Raw genomic sequence first — 19335 nt, forward strand, 5'->3', positions numbered from 1 at the left:
AAGCTCCTGAGTAGAAGATCCTCAGAAGGTCCTGAGAAGATCCTCAGAAGGTCCTGAGGAGATCCTCAGAAGGTCCTGAGGAGCTCCTGAGAAGATCCTGAGGAGATCCTGAGAAGGTCCTTAGAAGCTCCTGAGTAGAAGATCCTCAGAAGGTCCTGAGAAGCTCCTTAAAAGGTCCTGAGTAACTCAGAAGCTCCTGAGAAGATCCTTAAAAGGTCCTGAGGAGATCCTCAGAAGGTCCTGAGGAGATCATTAAAAGCTCCTCAGAAGCTCCTGAGAAGATCCTTAAAAGGTCCTCAGAAGCTCCTTAGAAGCTCTTGAGTAGAAGATCCCAAGAAGCTCCTCAGAAGCTGCTGAGAAGCTCCTGAGATGCCACCAGGTAAGAGAGCGGTTCCTCCCGGTCCTAAAGCGCCTCCAGGAGAGCTGTGGAGGACCTCCTGATGGTGAAGAGCTCCGGAAGGATGGGCAGAAGCTTCGCTGGAGGCCGTGTCCTCTCCTCTTGGTCCTCAGGAGAAGATCCACCACCTCCACAGCTGCTCCTGAAGGTCAGAGCTCCTCTGGGTCTCCTCCCAAACCACCTCCAGATCCTTCAGCCACCTCCGAGGTGGCTTTTTCTCCATCTTGGTCGCCCGAAGCCCCCCCAGATCCTCGTGGCCTTCACCAGGTGACCTCTTTGGGTCTTCTCCAACCCAAAGCCAAGAGTTATCCTTCTGGAGAGACCTTCTGGGATGGGTTGGAGGGACCTTTGAAGGTCATGGGATGGGTTGGAAGGACCTTTGAAGGTCATGGGATGGGTTTGAAGGACCTTTGAAGGTCATGAGATGGGTTTGGAGGAGCTTTGAAGGTCATGGGATGGGTTTGAAGGACCTTTGAAGGTCATGGGATGGGTTTGAAGGCCCTTTGAAGGTCATGGGTTGGGTTTGAAGGACCTTTGAAGGTCATGAGATGGGTTTGGAGGAGCTTTGAAGGTCATGGGATGGGTTGGAAGGACCTTTGAAGGTCATGGGTTGGGTTTGAAGGACCTTTGAAGGTCATGAGATGGGTTTGGAGGAGCTTTGAAGGTCATGGGATGGGTTTGAAGGACCTTTGAAGGTCATGGGATGGGTTTGAAGGCCCTTTGAAGGTCATGGATGGGTCTGAACCCCCTGAGAGGATCGGTTCGTGGGGCACCCGCAGCTCTCACCGCCCCACGGCTCCGACGGCACCGGAACACCTCCGGAGAGACCTCTGGAGACGCCTCCAGAGACGCCGCGACCAACGCCACAACACCTTTTCTCCCCCCTTTTCTCCCCCCTTTTCTCCCCCCTTTTCTCCCCCCCTTTTCTCCCCCCCTTTTCTCCCCCCTTTTCTCCTCCTTTTCCCTTCTTTCCCCCTTTTTTCTCCCAATTTCCTCTTTTCCTCTCATCATATTTTCTCCTTTTTCTCCTTTTCCCTCTTTCAGTCCTTTTTGTCCTTTTCCCCCTTTTTTCTCCCTTTTTCCTCCTTTTCCCTTTTTGGTCCTTTTCCTCCCTTTTCTTCTTTTCCCTTTTTTCCCTCTTTTTTCTCCTTTTTTTGTCCCCTTTCCCATTTTTCTCCATTTCCCCTTTTTCTCCTTTTCTCTCCCCCTTTTCCCGCCTTTTTTCCCCCCTTTCCCGCCTTTTTTCCCCCCTTTCCCGCCTTTTTCCCCTTTTCCCACCTTTTTTCCCCCTTTTCCCGCCTTTTTCCCCCTTTTCCCGCCTTTTTCCCCCTTTTCCCGCCTTTTTCCCCCTTTTCCCGCCTTTTTCCCCCTTTTCCCGCCTTTTTCCCCCTTTTCCCGCCTTTTTCCCGCCTTTTTTCCCCCTTTTCCCGCCTTTTTTCCCCCTTTTCCCGCCTTTTTTCCCCCTTTTCCCGCCTTTTTTCCCCCTTTTCCCGCCTTTTTCCCCCTTTTCCCGCCTTTTTTCCTCCTTTTCTCTCCCCATTTTCCCGCCTTTTTTCCACCTTTTCCCGCCTTTTTTCCCCCTTTTCCCGCCTTTTTCCCCCTTTTCCCGCCTTTTTTCCTCCTTTTCTCTCCCCCTTTTCCCGCCTTTTTTCCCCCTTTTCTCACCTTTTTCCTCCTTTTCCCACCTTTTTTCCCTTTTCCCCCCTTTCCTGCCTTTTTCCCGCCTTTTTTCCCTTTTCCCGCCTTTTTTCCCCCTTTTTCCTCCTTTTCTCTCCCCATTTTCCCGCCTTTTTTCCTCCTTTTCCCACCTTTTTCCCGCCTTTTCTCCCCCTTTTCCCGCCTTTTTCCCCCTTTTCCCACTGTTTTCCCCCTTTTTCCCGCCTTTCCCCCTTTTTCCCCTTTTCCCGCCTTTTTCCCCTTTTCCCGCCTCTTTCCCCCTTTTTCCCGCCTCTTTCCCCCTTTTCCCGCCTCTTTCCCCCTTTTCCCGCCTCTTTCCCCCTTTTTCCCGCCTCTTTCCCCCTTTTCCCGCCTCTTTCCCCCTTTTCCCGCCTCTTTCCCCCTTTTTCCCGCCTCTTTCCCCCTTTTTCCCGCCTCTTTCCCCCTTTTTCCCGCCTCTTTCCCCCTTTTCCCGCCTCTTCCCCCTTTTCCCGCCTCTTCCCCCTTTTCCCGCCTCTTCCCCCTTTTCCCGCCTCTTTCCCCCTTTTCCCGCCTTTTTCCCCCTTTTCCCTCCTTTTTCCCTTTCCCCGCCTTTTCTCTCCCCCGTTTTCCCGCCTTTTTCCCCCCTTTTCCCCCTTTTCCCCTCACACCCACGTTTCCCAACCCCCCCCTTTTCCCCCCGACACAAATCACCGCCTTTGAAATACTTCAAAGAAAGTAACAAATTTTCACTTCTCTTTTTTTTTCACCATTTTTGCTTTTTTCAATATTTTTTCAATATTTTTTTTTCAATATTTTCCAACAGTTTTTCACTATTTTTCAACACTTCTCAACAGTTCCCAACACCTTTCGACACTTTTCCCAACAGTTTCCAACACTTTCTGGGATTTTTTTTTCCAATATTTTCCAATATTTTTCAGTATTTTTGAATATTTTTCAGTATTTTCAATAATTTTCAGTATTTTTCAATATTTTTCAAAATTTTTCAATATTTTCAATATTTTTCAATATTTTTCAACATTTTTCAATATTTTCAACATTTTCCAATATTTTTCAGTATTTTTCAATATTTTCCAAATTTTTCAAATTTTTCAATGTTTTTCAAAATTTTCCAATATTTTCCAAATTTTTCAATATTTTTCAACATTTTCCAATATTTTCAATATTTTTCAAAATTTTTCAACATTTTCCAAGATTTTCAATATTTTTCCAAATTTTTCAATATTTTTCAAAATTTTCCAAATTTTTCAACATTTTTCAAAATTTTTCAATATTTTCCAAATTTTTCAATACTTTTCAAAATTTTCCAACATTTTCAATATTTTTCAACATTTTTCAATATTTTTCAAAATTTTCCAGTATTCTCAACATTTTTCAAAATTTTTCCAATTTTTCAAAATTTTTCAAAATTTTTCAAATTTTTCAAAATTTTTCAAAATTTTCCAATATTTTCAACATTTTTCAATATTTTTCAAGTTTTTTAATATTTTCCAACATTTTCCAACATTTTCCAATATTTTCAACATTTTCCAATATTTCCCAATATTTTCCACTATTTCCCTTTTCCCGCTCTTTTCCGCACTTCTTTGCCATTTTCCCACCGTTTTCCTTCCCCCTTTTCCCCCCTTTCTCCCCTCCTCTCGGCCGCACCCCCCGCACCCCCCGCACCACCGCCGCTCCCCCTCCTCTCTCCTCTCTCCACCCCCATCTCCGCCGTAGAAAAACCCCCAAAATCGCCAAATATAAGACTTTTTCCCTCAGAAATTCCACTTTTTTGGGGGTTTTTAACCCCTTTTCGGGGGAATTCCGGGTTTTTTTTGTAGTATTTTTTGTAGCAAAAAGCAAAGCACAACCAAAAGGGAGGCACTGAGTGGGCGCCTTTCGGGGGACGTCGTGAAGGCCACGAGGGGACGCGGGCGGTTCCTCTCCCACCGGCGCAGAAGACACCTTCTCAACTCCTTCTCCAGAACCTCCAATCCCAAAGGATCTCTCATTCCGACGCGGCGGAAAACCCTCGGAAGCCTCAACTCACGTCACGGCGACGATGGATCCCTTCTTTCCATCTCGGAGATGTTCTCCACGCAGCGCCTTTGAGGTGGAGAAGGTCCAAAAGTAGCTCCGAAATTCCCATTTCCTTCTTTTTTTTCTTGGAAGAACCTTCAGGGATTGTCTCAACCCCTTCGGAGGAAGCAGCTGAGATGTCTCCACCACCCAAGAACCGCCTCCACAAAGCCTTTAAGACCTCCTCAAGAGGAGAAACCAACCCAGAGCTCCTCAGCGCCTCTTGGAGAGCGTCTCCTCCACCTCCAGGACCACCACCATCGCAACCTGAGGTCTTCCTCACCTCAACGGTGGTTTCTTCAGCGCTGGACCATCCCAAGGACCACGGTTTCTCCTCAGTTTCCACCGCTCTGGGACATAGCGATGGGTTTGGAGAACTTTCAACCACGTTTTGGTCTTCAGAGCTTTGGAGGAAAGAACCTTCAAAGTGAGATCTTCAGAGCTTTGGGTTCTTCAGACCTTCTGGTGGGGTTGAGCACCGCTCGGATGAGGTCGGAGACCCCCAAAGGGTGGATTCCAGCGTTGAGTAGAAACGAGGAGGAGGACTTGGACCTCAAAGAGGCTGAAGATCCATCACCTTCAGCTGAAGATCCACCACCTTCAGGTGGAGATCCACCACCTTCAGGTGGAGATCCACCACCTTCAGGTGGAGATCCACCACCTTCAGGTGGAGATCCATCACCTTCAGGTGGAGATCCATCACCTGAAGGTGAAGATCCATCACCTTCAGGTGGAGAACCACCACCTTCAGGTGAAGAACCGTCACCTTCAGTGCTCGTTGTGTCATAATGGACAAACTGTCCCTCTCCGACCATCGAGAAGGACCTCAGGAGAGCGGATGGGACCATTGAGGACCTCAGGAGAGCGGATGAGACCATTGAGGAGGACCTCAGGAGAGCAGATGGGACCATTGAGGACCTCAGGAGAGTGGATGAGACCATCGAGAAGGACCTCAGGAGAGCGGATGGGACCATGGAATCACCGTGGAGAGCTTGGAAGGACCTCCTGGAGAAGGAGTTGTCCTCAGAGGGCTGAGAAGGGCTGATTTGAGGGCCAGAAGGTCGCTGAGATACCTCTTTCCACCATGAAGTCCACCCCTTGTGGGAAAGAGGGTGGGATGAGGTCTTCTCGGAAGAGGAGGAGCTCCAGGTCCACCTCGGTCGGCGCCGTCACCTTCTCAGTGGCGAACGAAGTGCGACGTCGCCTTTGGAGGACACCACCAATGGTCTTCAAGAAAGAAACACCGTTGAGATTTGGTCCCGTGGAGACAACCGAAGACCCAACTCAACCCCATAACCACGTATCCACCACCTCCAGGAGGTCCAAGGAGGGCGGTGGGATGTCCCAAGTCCCGTCGGGCTCCGCGTGACGGCGTTAGAAAGGCACAACGGTAACAACAGAGTGGACCTCAGAGCTCCTCAGAGCTCCTCAGAAGCCCAAGGAAAGAGTGGGACATCTCCACAAGCGTCTGAAGACCAAAAGAAACCATCTCTCCACCTTCATTCCGAGGGCGAAACGACCGTCGAGGAGGTCCTTTGGAGAGCTCCACCGGTGGAGAAGATCAGAAACGTCTCCTGCGGTGACCGCTGAGGAGAAACGTCCAAAGCGGAGGAGGACAAAGCGCCGCTTTTTAGGGCATCTTCTGGTGGTGCTTCGGAGAAGGTCCAACAAAAAAGGGGGCAAAGATGAGGGAGGAGGAGAAGGACCACCACAGCTTCTCCAGAAGAAGTCACTAAATTTCTCATATATCTTTTATATATATATTTCTCTATTTCTCGGCTTTGTTTTTGGACAAAGGGTCCATCGCGGCCTTCAACCCCTCCGGGAACGGCTCCACCACCACCACCGACGACAACGACGATGACGCACCGACCGCCCCACCGGCGCTGAGGGAGGAACCCCGGGAGGAACCCCCAGAAACCTCTTGAGGAACATCTTGAGGAGCCTCTGAGAACCTCTTGAGGAACCCCTTGAGGAACCCCTTGAGGAACCCCCAGAAACCCCTTGAGGAACCTCTGAGAACCTCTCAAGGAACCTCTCGAGGAAACCCTTGAGGAACCTCTGGGAACCCCGCGAGGAACCTCTCAAGGAACCCCTTAAAGGACCCCTGAGGAACCTCTGAGGAACCTTTTGAGGAACTTCCGAGAACCCTTTGAGGAACCTTTTGAGAACCCCTTGAGGAACCCCTCATGGAACCTCTGAGAACCCCTTGAGGAACCTCTTGAGGAACCCCTCGGAACCTCCAAGAACCCTTTGAGGAACCTCTGAGAACCCCTTGAGGAACCTTTTGAGGAACCTCTGAGAACCCCTTAGGAACCCCTTGAGGAACCTCCAAGAACCTTTTGAGGAGCCCCTTGGAACCTACAAGAACCCTTTGAGGAACCCCTTGAGGAACGTCTTGAGGAACCCCTCAGAACCTCTGAGAACCCTTTGAGGAACCTCTGAGAACCCCTTGAGGAACCCCTTGAGGAACCTCTTGAGGAAACCCTCAGAGCCTCCGAGAACCCCTTGAGGAACCTCTGAGAACCTTTTGAGGAACCCCTTGAGGAACCCCTTGAGGAACCCCTCAGAACCTCCGAGAACCCCTTGAGGAACCCCTTCAGGAACCTTTTGAGGAACCCCTTGAGGAACCTCTTGAGGAACCCCTTGAAGAACCTCCAAGAACCCTTTGAGGGACCTCTGAGAACCCCTTGAGGAACCTTTTGAGGAACCTCTTGAGGAACCTCAGAACCTTTTGAGGAACCTTTTGAGGAACCTCTTGAGGAACACCTCCAAGAACCCCTTGAGGAACCTCTGAGAACCTCTTGAGGAACCTTTTGAGGAACCTCTGAGAACCCCTTGAGGAACCCCTCTTGAGGAACCCCTTGAGGAACCTCAGAACCCTTTGAGGAACCCCTTGAGGAACCTCTGAGAACCTCTTGAGGAGCCTTTTGAGGAACCTTTGAGGAACCCTTTGAGGACCCCCTCTTGAGGACCCCCTCCTGAGGACCCCCGGCGACGCCGGCAGTTCCGGGGGTGGTTTTTCGCCACTCCTTTGGAGTTTGAGGTCCATTTTCTCATCGCGGTCGCCCTCAATTCCATTCTTTTTTGTTTTTTCTCCACCGTTTTCTTCTCATTTTGGGGTTTTATTTTCAGTTTTTTTTGTGGTTTTTTTTTTTCCCCCAAAAATGAAAGAAAAAAAAAAAAAACTCCAAAATAAACCCCAAAAAAAAAACCAAAGAAGAACTTTTGAGGCACAACAAAAAAAACCTCCGCTTTGTCCTCCAGGGGAGGTCTGGGAGGACCTCTTTGGCCACCGCGGCCGCTGTCCCATCTTCCAGGGGAGGAGGAGGAGAGGAGGAGGAGGAGAGGAGGAAGTGGACATCTCCGTTGCCACCACCAAGGGGTCACCACGGCCCTGGAGGAGAAGGAGGAGGAGGAGAGGACATCGTGAGGAGGGGGGAAAAAGCCCTCGGAGATCATCTGCTCCCAACGGTATGGGGGACATCAACCACGGGGGCAGTGGGAGGACCTTCAGGGTCATGGAGGTCCACTCGAAGGTCATCGTTATGGTGTCCATCAACTGTGGAAGCATTGGGAAGACCTTCAAGGTCATTCAGGTTGACCATAAGGTCACCATTATGGTGTCCATCAACCACAGAAGCATTAGGAAGACCTTGAAGGTCATCCAATCCAACCCTAAGGTCACCATTATGGTGTCCATCAACTGTGGAAGCGTTGGGGAAGACCTCAAAGGTCATTGAGGTCCACTCTAAGGTCACCATTATGGTGTCCATCAACCACAGAACCACTGGGAAGACCTTGAAGGTCATCCAATCCAACTCTAAGGTCACCATTATGGTGTCCATCAACCGTGGAACCATTGGGAAGACCTTGAAGGTCATTGAGGTCCACTCTAAGGTTACTGTTATGGTGTCCATCAACTGTGGAACCATTTGGAAGACCTTCAAGATCACTGAGGTCCACTCTAAGGTCATTCAGATCAACCATAAGGTCACCATTATGGTGTCCATCAACAGTGGAAGCGTTGGGGAAGAGCTCAAAGGTCATTGAGGTCCACTCTAAGGTCACCATTATGGTGTCCATCAACCAGAGAAGCATTGGGAAGACCTTGAAGGTCATTGAGGTCCACTCTAAGGTCACCATTATGGTGTCCATCAACCATAGAACCATTGAGAAGACCTTGAAGGTCATCCAATCCAACCCTAAGGTCACCATTATGGTGTCCATCAACTGTGGAACCATTTGGAAGACCCTGAAGGTCATTGAGGTCCACTCTAAGGTCACCATTATGGTGTCCATCAAGCACAGAAGCATTGGGAAGACCTTGAAGGACATCCAATCCAACTCTATGGCCACCATGATGGTGTCCATCAGCCATAGAACCATTGGGAAGACCTTGAAGGTCATTGAGGTCCACTCTAAGGTCACCATTATGGTGTCCTTCAGCCATAGAAGCATTGGGAAGACCCTGAAGGTCATCCAATCCAACTCTATGGTCACCGTTATGGTGTCCTTCAACCACAGAAGCATTAAAAAGACCTTCAAGGTCATTGAGGTCCACTCTAAGGTCACCATTATGGTGTCCTTCAGCCATAGAACCACTGAGAAGACCTTGAAGGTCATCCAATTTAACCCTAAGGTCACCATTATGGTGTCCATCAACTGTGGAAGTGTTGGCGAAGACCTCAAAGGTCATTGAGGTCCACTCTAAGGTCACCATTATGGTGTCCATCAACCATAGAACCATCAGGAAGACCTTGAAGGTCATCCAATCCAACTTAAAGGTCACCATTATGGTGTCCTTCAGCCATAGAACCATCAGGAAGACCTTCAAGGTCATCCAATCCATCTCTAAGGTCACCATTATGGTGTCCATCAACCATAAAACCATTGGGAAGGTCACTGAGGTCCACTCTAAGGTCACCTTTATGGTGTCCCTCAACCACAGAAGCACTGGGAGATGGTTCCTCCTGGTGGATCTCCTCCCCAACCCCTGTCCCAACCCCGGTGGCGCTGGTCCTCACCTCCTCTCTCTACATCTGTCCCATGTGGTTGGAGGCGTCTCCCATGCCGGGGTGAGGTCCCGCCAGCGAGAGCGGTGGAGGATCTGAGGAGACCTTCTCTTCTTCTCTCCGTTTGAGACACGCGGCTTTCGGGTTCAGGTTGCGTTCTGGGGACCACCAAAAAAGAACCCCATCAGAGAGTGGAGAAGACCTCAAAGCTCCTCTGAGCTCCTCCAAGAGCTCCTGAAGAACATCTCAAAGGGGTTGGAAAGCAACGATGGGGTCTCCATCTCTCTGGAGAGCTTCGAGAAGGGCTTCCTCCATGTGGAACCACTGGGAAGACCTTCAAGATCTTTGAGGTCCACTCTGAGGTCACCATTATGGTGTCCATCAACCATAAAACCATTGGGGAAGACCTTGAAGGTCATTCAGGTCAACCATAAGGTCACCATTATGATGTCCATCAACCACAGAACCATTTGAAAGACCTTCGAGATCACTGAGGTCCACTCTAAGGTCACCATTATGGTGTCCATCAACCATAGAACCATTGGGAAGACCTTTGAGATCACTGAGGTCCACTCTAAGATCACCATTAAGGTGGAGAAGAAGCCCCAACCCCACCATGAGGAGGTCCCTCCTCGGCTTCACCTTCTCCACAGATCCCTCAAGACCTCCACAAAGCCCTCCTCGAGGTCCCTCTGCCCCAACCCATGATGGGAAGACCTCGAAGGTCCCTCCTTGGAGAGAGAAACCCATGTTTGGAGGACACCACGAAGGAGCTCCACCACCACCACCTTCTCCCAAGCCCTCAATGTTGAAGCACTGAAGCTCCAGAAGGTTCTTGGACCTTCTCAAAGCACCACCCGTGATGTCCTCAAAGCCCTGAAGGACCTCGGCTGGAGCCCTCGGAGCTGGAGGAGGCCCTCGGGTGGTGGCCACTGACCTCGGACCTGCTGCTCGAGGCTGAGGATGACGGCCACGGCCTGGTGGAGGATGAGGAGCTTGGTCTGGGGTTTGTCGCTCTTGAGGTGGAGCTGCACCATCCGCCCCAACTCTTTGAAGGCTTCGTTGATGTCGCGGACGCGGAGGCGCTCGCGGGCGTTGTTCGCCATGCGCCGCTCCTTCTCCCGCTCCGCCTTCTGCTCCGGCGTCAGATCCTCATCGTCGTTATTGCTGCGAGACAACCCAGAAGAGCCTTCCACTGCCAGGCCACCAGCGAGGGCGGGCCAAACCCCGACAAGATGGCCGCCGCCAACTCCGGGGGGGGGGAAACACCTACACCTTCCAGAAGGTTCCTCAACCTCCTCTAAGGTTCCTCCTCAACCTCCCCAAAGGTTCCTCCTCAACCTCCCCAAAGGTTCCTCCTCAACCTTCTAAAAGGTTCCTCAAAGGTTCCTCCTCAATGGTTCCTCCTCAACCTTCCAGAAGGTTCCTCAACCTCCCCAAAGGTTTCTCCTCAAAGCTCTCTCCTCAAAGGTTTCTCCTCAACCTCCTCAATGGTTCCTCCTCAACCTTCCAGAAGGTTCCTCAACCTCCCTGAAGGTATCTCCTCAACCTCCTCTAAGGTTTCTCCTCAAGGGTCTCTCCTCAATGTCTCCTAAGGTCTTTCCTCAACCTCCTCAATGGTTCCTCCTCAAAAGTTCCTCCTCAGCCTTCCAGAAGGTTCCTCAACTTCCTCAAAGGTTTCTCCTCAACATCCCCAAAGGTTCCTCCTCAACCTCCCTAAAGGTCTCTCCCCAAAGGTCTCTCCTCAACCTCCTCAAAGGTTCCTCCTCAAAAGCTTCTCCTCAACCTTCCAGAAGGTTCCTCAACCTCCCCAAAGGTCTCTCCTCAACCCCCTCAAAGGTTTCTCCTCAACCTCCCCTGAAGGTTCCTCCTCAACCTTCTAGAAGGTTCCTCAACCTCCTCAAAGGTTCTTCCCCAAAGGTTTCTCTTCAACGTCCCCTGAAGGTTTCTGCTCAACCTTCCAGAAGGTTCCTCAATGGTTCCTCCTCAAAGGTTCCTCCTCAACCTTCCAGAAGGTTCCTCAACCTCCTCTAAGGTTCCTCCTCAACCTCCCCTGAAGGTTTCTGCTCAACCTTCCAGAAGGTTCCTCAAAGGTTCCTCCTCAATGGTTCCTCCTCAACCTTCCAGAAGGTTCCTCAACCTCCACAAAGGTTTCTCCTCAAAGGTTTCTCCTCAACCTCCTCAAAAGTTCCTCCTCAAAGGCTTCTCCTCAACCTTCCAGAAGGTTCCTCAACTTCCCCAAAGGTTTCTCCTCAACGTCCTCAAAGGCTTCTTCTCAACATCCCCTGAAGGTTCCTCCTCAACCTTCCAGAAGGTTCCTCAACATCCTCAAAGGTCTCTCCTCAACCTCCCCAAAGGTTTCTCCTCAACCTCCCCTGAAGGTCTCTCCTCAACCTCCTCAAAGGTTTCTCCTCAACCTCCCCTGAAGGTTCCTCCTCAAACTTCTAGAAGGTTCCTCAACCTCCCCAAAGGTTCTTCCCCAAAGGTTTCTCCTCAACGTCCCCTGAAGGTCTCTCCTCAACCTTCTAAAAGGTCTCTCCTCAACCCCCTCAAAGGTTTCTCCTCAAAGGTCTCTCCTCAACCTCCCCTGAAGGTTTCTCCTCAACCTTCTAGAAGGTTCCTCAACCTCCTCAAAGGTCTCTCCTCAATGTCTCCTAAGGTTTTTCCTCAACCTCCCCAAAGGTTTCTCCTCAAAGCTCTCTCCTCAAAGGTCTCTCATCAACCTCCTCAATGGTTCCTCCTCAAAAGTTCCTCCTCAACCTTCTAGAAGGTTCCTCAATCTCCCTGAAGGTTTCTCCTCAACCTCCTCTAAGGTTTCTCCTCAAAAGTCTCTCCTCAATGTCCCCAAAGGTTTCTCCTCAACTTCCTCAATGGTTCCTCCTCTAAGGTTTCTCCTCAACGTTCTCAAAGGTTTCTCCTCAACGTCCTCTGAAGGTTTCTGCTCAACCTTCTAAAAGGTTCCTCGAAGGTTCCTCCTCAATAGTTCCTCCTCAACCTTCCAGAAGGTTCCTCAACTTCCTCAAAGGTCTCTCCTCAACGTCCCCAAAGGTTTCTCCTCAACCTTCTAAAAGGTCTCTCCTCAACCTCCTCAAAGGTTCCTCCTCAAAGGTTTCTCCTCAACCTCCTCAAAGGCTTCTTCTCAACATCCCCTGAAGGCTTCTCCTCAACCTTCCAGAAGGTTCCTCAACCTCCTCAAAGGTCTCTCCTCAACCTCCTCCATGGTTCCTCCTCAACCTTCTAGAAGGTTCCTCAACCTCCCTGAAGGTTTCTCCTCAGAGGTCTCTCCTCAACCCCCTCAAAGGTTCCTCCTCAAAGGCTTCTCCTCAACCTTCCAGAAGGTTCCTCAACCTCCTCAAAGGTTTCTCCTCAACATCCCCAAAGGTTCCTCCTCAACGTCCCCTGAAGGTTTCTGCTCAACCTTCTAAAAGGTTCCTCAAAGGTTCCTCCTCAACCTTCCAGAAGGTTCCTCAACTTCCTCAAAGGTTTCTCCTCAACCTTCTAAAAGGTCTCTCCTCAACCCCCTCAAAGGTTTCTCCTCAACCTTCTCTGAAGGTTTCTTCTCAACCTTCCAGAAGGTTCCTCAACCTCCTTAAAGGTTCCTCCTCAAAGGTTCCTCCTCAATATCCCCAAAAGTCTTTCCTCAACTTCCTCAAAGGTCTCTCCTCAACCCCCTCAAAGGCTTCTCCTGAACCTTCCAGAAGGTTCCTCAACCTCCCTGAAGGTCTCTCCTCAACATCCCCAAAGGTCTTTCCTCAATGTCCCTCAAAGGTCTCTCCTCAGCCTCCCCTGAAGGTTCCTTCTCAACCTTCCAGAAGGTTCCTCAACCTCCTCAAAGGTTTCTCCTCAACATCCCCAAAAGTCTTTCCTCAACCTCCCCAGAGGTCTCTCCTCAAAGGTTTCTCCTCAATGTCCTCAAACGTTTTTCCTCAACATCCCCTGAAGGTTCCTCCTCAACCTTCCAGAAGGTTCCTCAACCTCCCCTGAAGGTCTCTCCTCAACCTCCTCAAAGGTTCCTCCTCAAAGGTCTCTCCTCAAACCTTCCAGAAGGTTCCTCAACCTCCTCAAAGGTTCCTCCTCAAAGGTTTCCTCTCAACCTCCTCAAAGGTTCCTTCTCAACCTTCCAGAAGGTTCCTCAGCCTCCTCAAAGATCTCTCCTCGCACTCCCGAAGGTCCCTCCTCAAGGTCCCACCTCAACCTTCTCCCTTCTGAGCTCCGAGCGCTTCTTCTCGACCCATCCCACCGCTCGCAGCCGTGTCCGGCGGCACCGGAGCCTCCCGAGGCCGTGTCCTCCTCCAGGACCTTCTCCACCCACCCTTTACATTGAGAAGAAACCTTCTGGAGAGGTGACGATGGAGTTCCACCACCTCCGAACAAAGACCTCACGGACCCATTTCTACTGGTGAGGAACCTTCTCAAGACCTTCTGTCCCTCAACCCCTTTTCCACCCGGACGTTCCTCCATCGTTCCATGGAATCGAAGTGGGACAACCCCAGAAGGGACCTCAGAGACCACCACCACCCACACAGGACCACCTCCCACCTCCACCCAAGCGCCTCTCCAACATCTCCAGGGATGGACGGAGAGCTCAGAGGAGCTCAAAGGTCCTCCTGAGCCGCCCCAACGCCTTCTCCAGAGGCAGAAGAAGCCCCTCGAGCTCTGAAAGCGTTGAGTTTTGGGGCCTCCTGGAAGCCCCAAAGGTGGCTTCTTCTGGAACCATCTCCCCTGAGGTCCTCTTGGGGGAGGAGAAGACCTCCGCGGGTTCCCCCCACCCCTGGGGAAGGCCAGGAGGACCTCGTGAGGCCCCCGTGGGTGGCCCGTTACCTAGATCTTGACCTAGTAATGGATTTGAGCTCCTTCTTGTCCTCCTCCAGCTTCTTCTCCTCCGTGGATTTGGGGTCCTGAAGGTTCTCATCTCCTTCGTCGTCCGATTTGATCTCGGAGCTTCCCGACGACGACGCTGGGAGCCCCGCGCCCAGCCCTGCGCACCACCCACCGTCCAGGGCCACCGGGGACCTCCAAAGGTCCCCCAGATGCCTCCAACCCATCCTCCAAAGGCCCTCCAGATGCCTCCAACCCATCCTCCAAAAGCCCTCCAGATGCCTCCAACCCATCCTCCAAAAGCCCTCCAGATGCCTCCAACCCATCCTCCAAAGGCCCTCCAGATGCCTCCAACCCATCCTCCAAAGGCCCTCCAGATGCCTCCAACCCATCCTCCAAAGGCCCCCCAGATGCCTCCAACCCACCCTCCAAAGGTCCCCCAGATGCCTCCAACCCATCCTCCAAAGGTCCCCCAGATGCCTCCAACCCATCCTCCAAAGGTCCCCCAGATGCCTCCAACCCATCCTCCAAAGGCCCTCCAGATGCCTCCAACCCATTCCATGAAGATCCCTCCAACCATCATCCAAAGGCCCTCCAGATGCCTCCAACCCATTCCATGAAGGTCCCTCCAACCCATAATTGAAGACCCCAAAGGTCCCTCCAACCCATTCCATGATTTGAAGACCCTGAAGAACCCTCCAACCCATCATTCCAAGACCCAAAGGTCCCTCCAACCCATAATCAAAGACCCTGAAGATCCCTCCAACCCATTCCATGAAGATCCCTCCAACTGATTCCAAGAAGGTCCCTCCAACCCATGATTTGAAGACCCTGAAGGTCCCTCCAACCCATTCCATGATATGAAGACCTCGAAGATCCCTCCAACCCATGATCCAAAGACCCTGAAGAACCCTCCAACCCATCATTCCAAGACCTTGAAGATCCCTCCAACCCATAACTGAAGACCTCGAAGGTCCCTCCAACCCATTCCATGAAGATCCCTCCAACCCATGATCCAAAGACCCCGAAGGTCCCTCCAACCCAAGATTTGAAGACCCTGAAGATCCCTCCAACCCATGATCCAAAGACCCTGAAGGTCCCTCCAACCCAACCCACGACTCAAAGACCTCGAAGATCCCTCAAACGCATGATATGAAGGTCCCTCCAACCCATTCCATGACTGAAGACCCTGAAGGTCCCTCAAACCCATGATCTGAAGACCCTGAAGAACCCTCCAACCCATGATTCCAAGACCCAAAGGTCCCTCCAACCCATGATATGAACACCCTGAAGATCCCTCCAACCCATGATCCAAAGACTCTGAAGGTCCCTCCAACCCATGAACTGAAGACCCTGAAGATCCCTCCAACCCATTCCATGACTCAAAGACCTCAAAGATCCCTCAAACGCATGATATGAAGGTCCCTCCGACCCATTCCATGACCGAAGACCCTGAAGATCCCTCCAACCCATGATTGAAGACCCTGAAGAACCCTCCAACCCATCATTCCAAGACCCAAAGGTCCCTCCAACCCATGATATGAAGACCCTGAAGATCCCTCCAACCCATGATCTGAAGATCCCTCCAACCCATAATTGAAGACCCCAAAGGTCCCTCCAACCCATTCCATGACTTGAAGACCCTGAAGATCCCTCCAACCCATGATCTGAAGACCCCGAAGGTCCCTCCAACCCATGATTGAAGACCCTGAAGATCCCTCCAACCCATGATCCAAAGACCCTGAAGGTCCCTCCAACCCATTCCATGATATGAAGACCTTGAAGATCCCTCAAACCCATCATTCCAAGACCCAAAGGTCCCTCCAACCCATGATCTGAAGACCCTGAAGGTCCCTCCACCCCCAGATCTGAAGGTCCCTCCACCCCCAGATCTGAAGGTCCCTCCAAGCCCAGATGTGAAGGTCCCTCCACCCCAGATGTGAAGGTCCCTCCCCCCCAGATGTGAAGGTCCCTCCACCCCCAGATCTGAAGGTCCCTCCAAGCCCAGATGTGAAGGTCCCTCCCCCCCAGATGTGAAGGTCCCTCCAAGCCCAGATGTGAAGGTCCCTCCAAGCCCAGATGTGAAGGTCCCTCCCAGCCCAGAGGTGAAGGCCCCGGCGGTGGGTGGAGGTCTCACCTCGGAAGGGGTCCTGGGGGGGGTTGATGTCGGGCGAGGCGGCCGTCGGGAGGGGACACTGCGGCCCCGAGACGGCGTTGGGCGCCACCGCGTGGCTCCCGCGCAGGGGGACACCGTCCTCCCGGTGAGACCCCACCTGTGGGCCACAACCGGGACAACCTGCAGCCCCACCACCGCCCAGGAGCTCCAGGAGGACCTCCAGGAGGAGCTCAAGGGTGGGAATGGAGGTGGAAAGTGAAGGAGAACCTCAAGGAGGACCTCCTGGGTGGGAACGGAGGGAGAAGGTGAAGGAGGAGCTCAGGGAGAACCTTGAGGAGGACCTTAGGGAGGAGCTCGAGAAGTATTTTGAGGAGGACCTCAGGGAGGACCCCAAGAAGGAGCTCAAGGAGGACCTCAGGGAAAACTCTGGGTGGGAATGGAGGTGGAAGGTGAAGGAGAACCTCAAGGAGGACCTCAGGGAGGACCTCAAGAGTGGGAATGGAGGGAGAAAGTGAAGGAGGACCTCAAGGAAGACCTTATGGGTGGGAATGGAGGTAGAGGGTGAAGGAGGACCTTGAGGAGGAGCTCAAGGAGGACCTCATGTGTGGGAACAGAGATAGAAGGTGAAGGAGAAGCTCAAGGAGGAGCTCAAGGGTGGGAATGGTGGCAGAAAGTGAAGAAGGACCTCAGGGAGGAGCTCAAGGAGGACATCAAGGAGGACCTCAGGGAGAACCATAGATGGGAATGGAGGAAGAAGGTGAAGGAGCACCTTAAGGAGGACCTTATGGGTGGGAATGGAGGTGGAATGTGAAGGAGGACCTCAAGGAGGAGCACCTCAGGGAGGACCATGGGTGGAAATGGAGGTGGAAGCTCAAGGAGGACCTCATGGGTGGGAATGGAGGGAGAAGGTGATGGAGGACCTCAAGGGGGACCTCAAGGGTGGGAATGGAGGTGGAAAGTGAAAGAGGAGCTCAAGGAGGACCTCCAGGAGGACCTCCTGGTGGGAATGGAGGTGGAAGGTGAAGGAGGAGCTCAGGGAGGACCTTATGGGTGGGAATGGAGGCAGAAAGTGAAAGAGGACCTCAAGGAGGACCTTATGGGTGGGAATGGAGGGAGGAGGTGAAGGAGGACCTCAGGGAGGAGCTCAAGGGTGGGACCAGAGGTGGAAGGTGAAGGAGGAGCTCAAGGAGGACATTGAGGAGGACCTCAGGGAGGACCTTATGGGTGGGAATGGAGGGAGAAGGTGATGGAGGACCTCAAGGAGGACCTCGTGGGTGGGAATGGAGGCAGAGGGTGAAGGAGGACCTTGAAGAGGATTCTTGAGGAGGAGCTCAGGGAGGACATTGAGGAGGACCTCATGGGTGGGAATGGAGGTGGAAGGTGAAAGAGGACCTCAAGGAGGACCTTATGGGTGGGAATGGTGGCAGAAGGTGAAGGAAGAGCTTAGGGAGGACCTTATGGCTGGGAATGGTGGCAGAAAGTGAAGGAGGACCTCAAGGAGGACATTATGGGTGGGAATGGAGGGAGAGGGTGAAGGAGGAGCTCAAGGAGGACCTCATGGTTTGGAATGGAGGTGGAAGCTCAAGGAGGACCTCCTGGGTGGGAACAGAGGTAGAAGGTGAAAGAGCTCAAGGAGGACCTTATGGGTGGGAATGGCGGCAGAAAGTGAAGGTGGAAGCTCAAGGAGGACCTCATGGGTGGGAATGGAGGTGGAAGGTGAAGGAGGACCTTGAGGAGGACCTCCTGGGTGGGAATGGCGGCAGAAGGCGAAGGAGGACCTCAAGGAGGACCTCATGGGTGGGAATGGAGGGAGAAGGTGAAGGAGGAGCTCAAGGAGGACCTTATGGGTGGGAATGGTGGCAGAAGGCGAAGGAGGACCTCAAGGAGGACCTCATGGGTGGGAATAGAGGGAGAGGGTGAAGGAGGACCTCAAGGAGGAGCTCCTGGAGGACCTCGTGGGTGGGAATGGTGGTAGAAGGTGAAGGAGGACCTTGAGGAGGATTCTTGAGGAGGACCTCATGGGTGGGAATGGAGGCGGAAGGTGAAGGAGGAGCTCAAGGAGGACCTCCTGGGTGGGAATGGCGGCAGAGGGTGAAGGAGGACCTTGAGGAGAATTCTTGAGGAGGAGCTCAAGGAGGACCTTGAGGAGGACCTCATGGGTGGGAACAGAGGTGGAATGTGAAGGAGGGCCTCGAGGAGGACCTCATGGGTGGGAATGGCGGCAGAGGGTGAAAGAGGAGCTCCAGGAGGACACTGAGGAGGACCTCAGGGAGGACCTTATGGGTGGGAACAGAGGTGGAATGTGAAGGAGGAGCTTAAGGAGGACCTCCTGGGTGGGAATGGAGGGAGAAGGTGAAGGAGAACCTTGAGGAGGAGCTCAAGGAGGGCCTTGAGGAGGACCTCATGGGTGGGAACAGAGGTGGAATGTGATGGAGGACCTTGAGGAGGACCTTATGGGTGGGACCTGAGGTGGAAGGTGAAGGAGGAGCTGGGGGAGGACCTCCTGGGTGGGAACGGTGGTGGAAGGTGAAGGAGGAGCTGGGGGAGGAGGTCGTGGCCGTGCTCACCATGAGGCCGTGGCGGTTGGCGAGGAGCGCGGGCCCGTAGGCGGCGCCGAGGCCGCCCATGGCGCCGTTGGCGGTGGGCGCCATGAGGGCGTGGCCGTCGCCGTGCCCCACCGCGTGGTTGCGCAGAACGTGGATGGCGTCGTCCAAGCGCTCCAAACGGTCCTCGATGCGGCTTTGCTGCGCGAGAAGAAAGAGGAGAAGACCACCGTCAGTGTCTCCTCCCAACATTGAGACCTCTTCTTCTCCACAGGGGTCGAGCGGAGGCCGTCGGGGAGAGGAGAAGACCTCCGAGGTCACCACCGGGTTTGGATTTTCATGGGCAAAAGAGGGTTCAATGGTTCCTCATGACCATGCGTCCTCCTCGAGGTGGGGCCGACGGCCACCGCCCAACGCGGCCGAGAAGGAGAAACCATCTCCGAGAGCCGTGGAGACACCACCGCCTCCAGGAATGGACCACCCGGAGGAGCTCCTGGAGAGCAGCGGAGGAGTCCCAGCACCGACCCCCCAAGGAAGGCCCGGGCGGTTCCTCACCTCCACCGAGAGACAACCGACCACGAAGGAACCCAACCCCGGCAAGAGGCCACCAGGAGAGCCACCTCCTCCCCAAAGCCACCAGAGCTCTACTCCCACCCCAAAGCCACCACAGAAGCTCCTTTTCCCCTCTGAAGCCACCAGAGAAGGTCCTCTTCCTCCCCAAAGCCACCA

General features: G+C 52.8%; 1 protein-coding gene and 1 long non-coding RNA gene across 15 annotated transcripts in view; one reads left to right on the forward strand and one right to left on the reverse strand.

Moving 5' to 3' along the window:
• Positions 1-7011: 7011 nt before the first annotated feature.
• Positions 7012-19335, reverse strand: part of TCF4 (transcription factor 4) — a 99518-nt gene continuing 87194 nt past the window's right edge. For 6 of the 14 annotated variants that reach the window (XM_054053950.1, XM_054053947.1, XM_054053943.1 and 3 more), the window contains 6 exons: positions 18631-18807; positions 16085-16220; positions 13951-14107; positions 10067-10296; positions 9142-9287; positions 7014-7511 (listed from right to left, as the gene is read on the reverse strand). In XM_054053950.1, the coding sequence (XP_053909925.1) occupies positions 9151-9287; positions 10067-10296; positions 13951-14107; positions 16085-16220; positions 18631-18807 (837 nt within the window). In that variant the 3' untranslated portion in view covers positions 7014-7511; positions 9142-9150. Of the gene's footprint in view, positions 7512-9141; positions 9288-10066; positions 10297-13950; positions 14108-16084; positions 16221-18630; positions 18808-19335 lie in introns of all 14 variants that reach the window. The other 8 variants (XM_054053946.1, XM_054053945.1, XM_054053955.1 and 5 more) reach the window with 5 other exon arrangements.
• On the forward strand, positions 11094-13638 carry LOC128850372 (uncharacterized). Its single transcript, XR_008447729.1, has 3 exons — positions 11094-11164; positions 11812-12657; positions 12898-13638. It is a non-coding gene; the product is annotated as an uncharacterized LOC128850372 (long non-coding RNA).

This window comes from Cuculus canorus, chromosome Z (assembly GCF_017976375.1).
Source record: "Cuculus canorus isolate bCucCan1 chromosome Z, bCucCan1.pri, whole genome shotgun sequence".
Taxonomy (NCBI): Eukaryota; Metazoa; Chordata; class Aves; order Cuculiformes; family Cuculidae; genus Cuculus; species Cuculus canorus.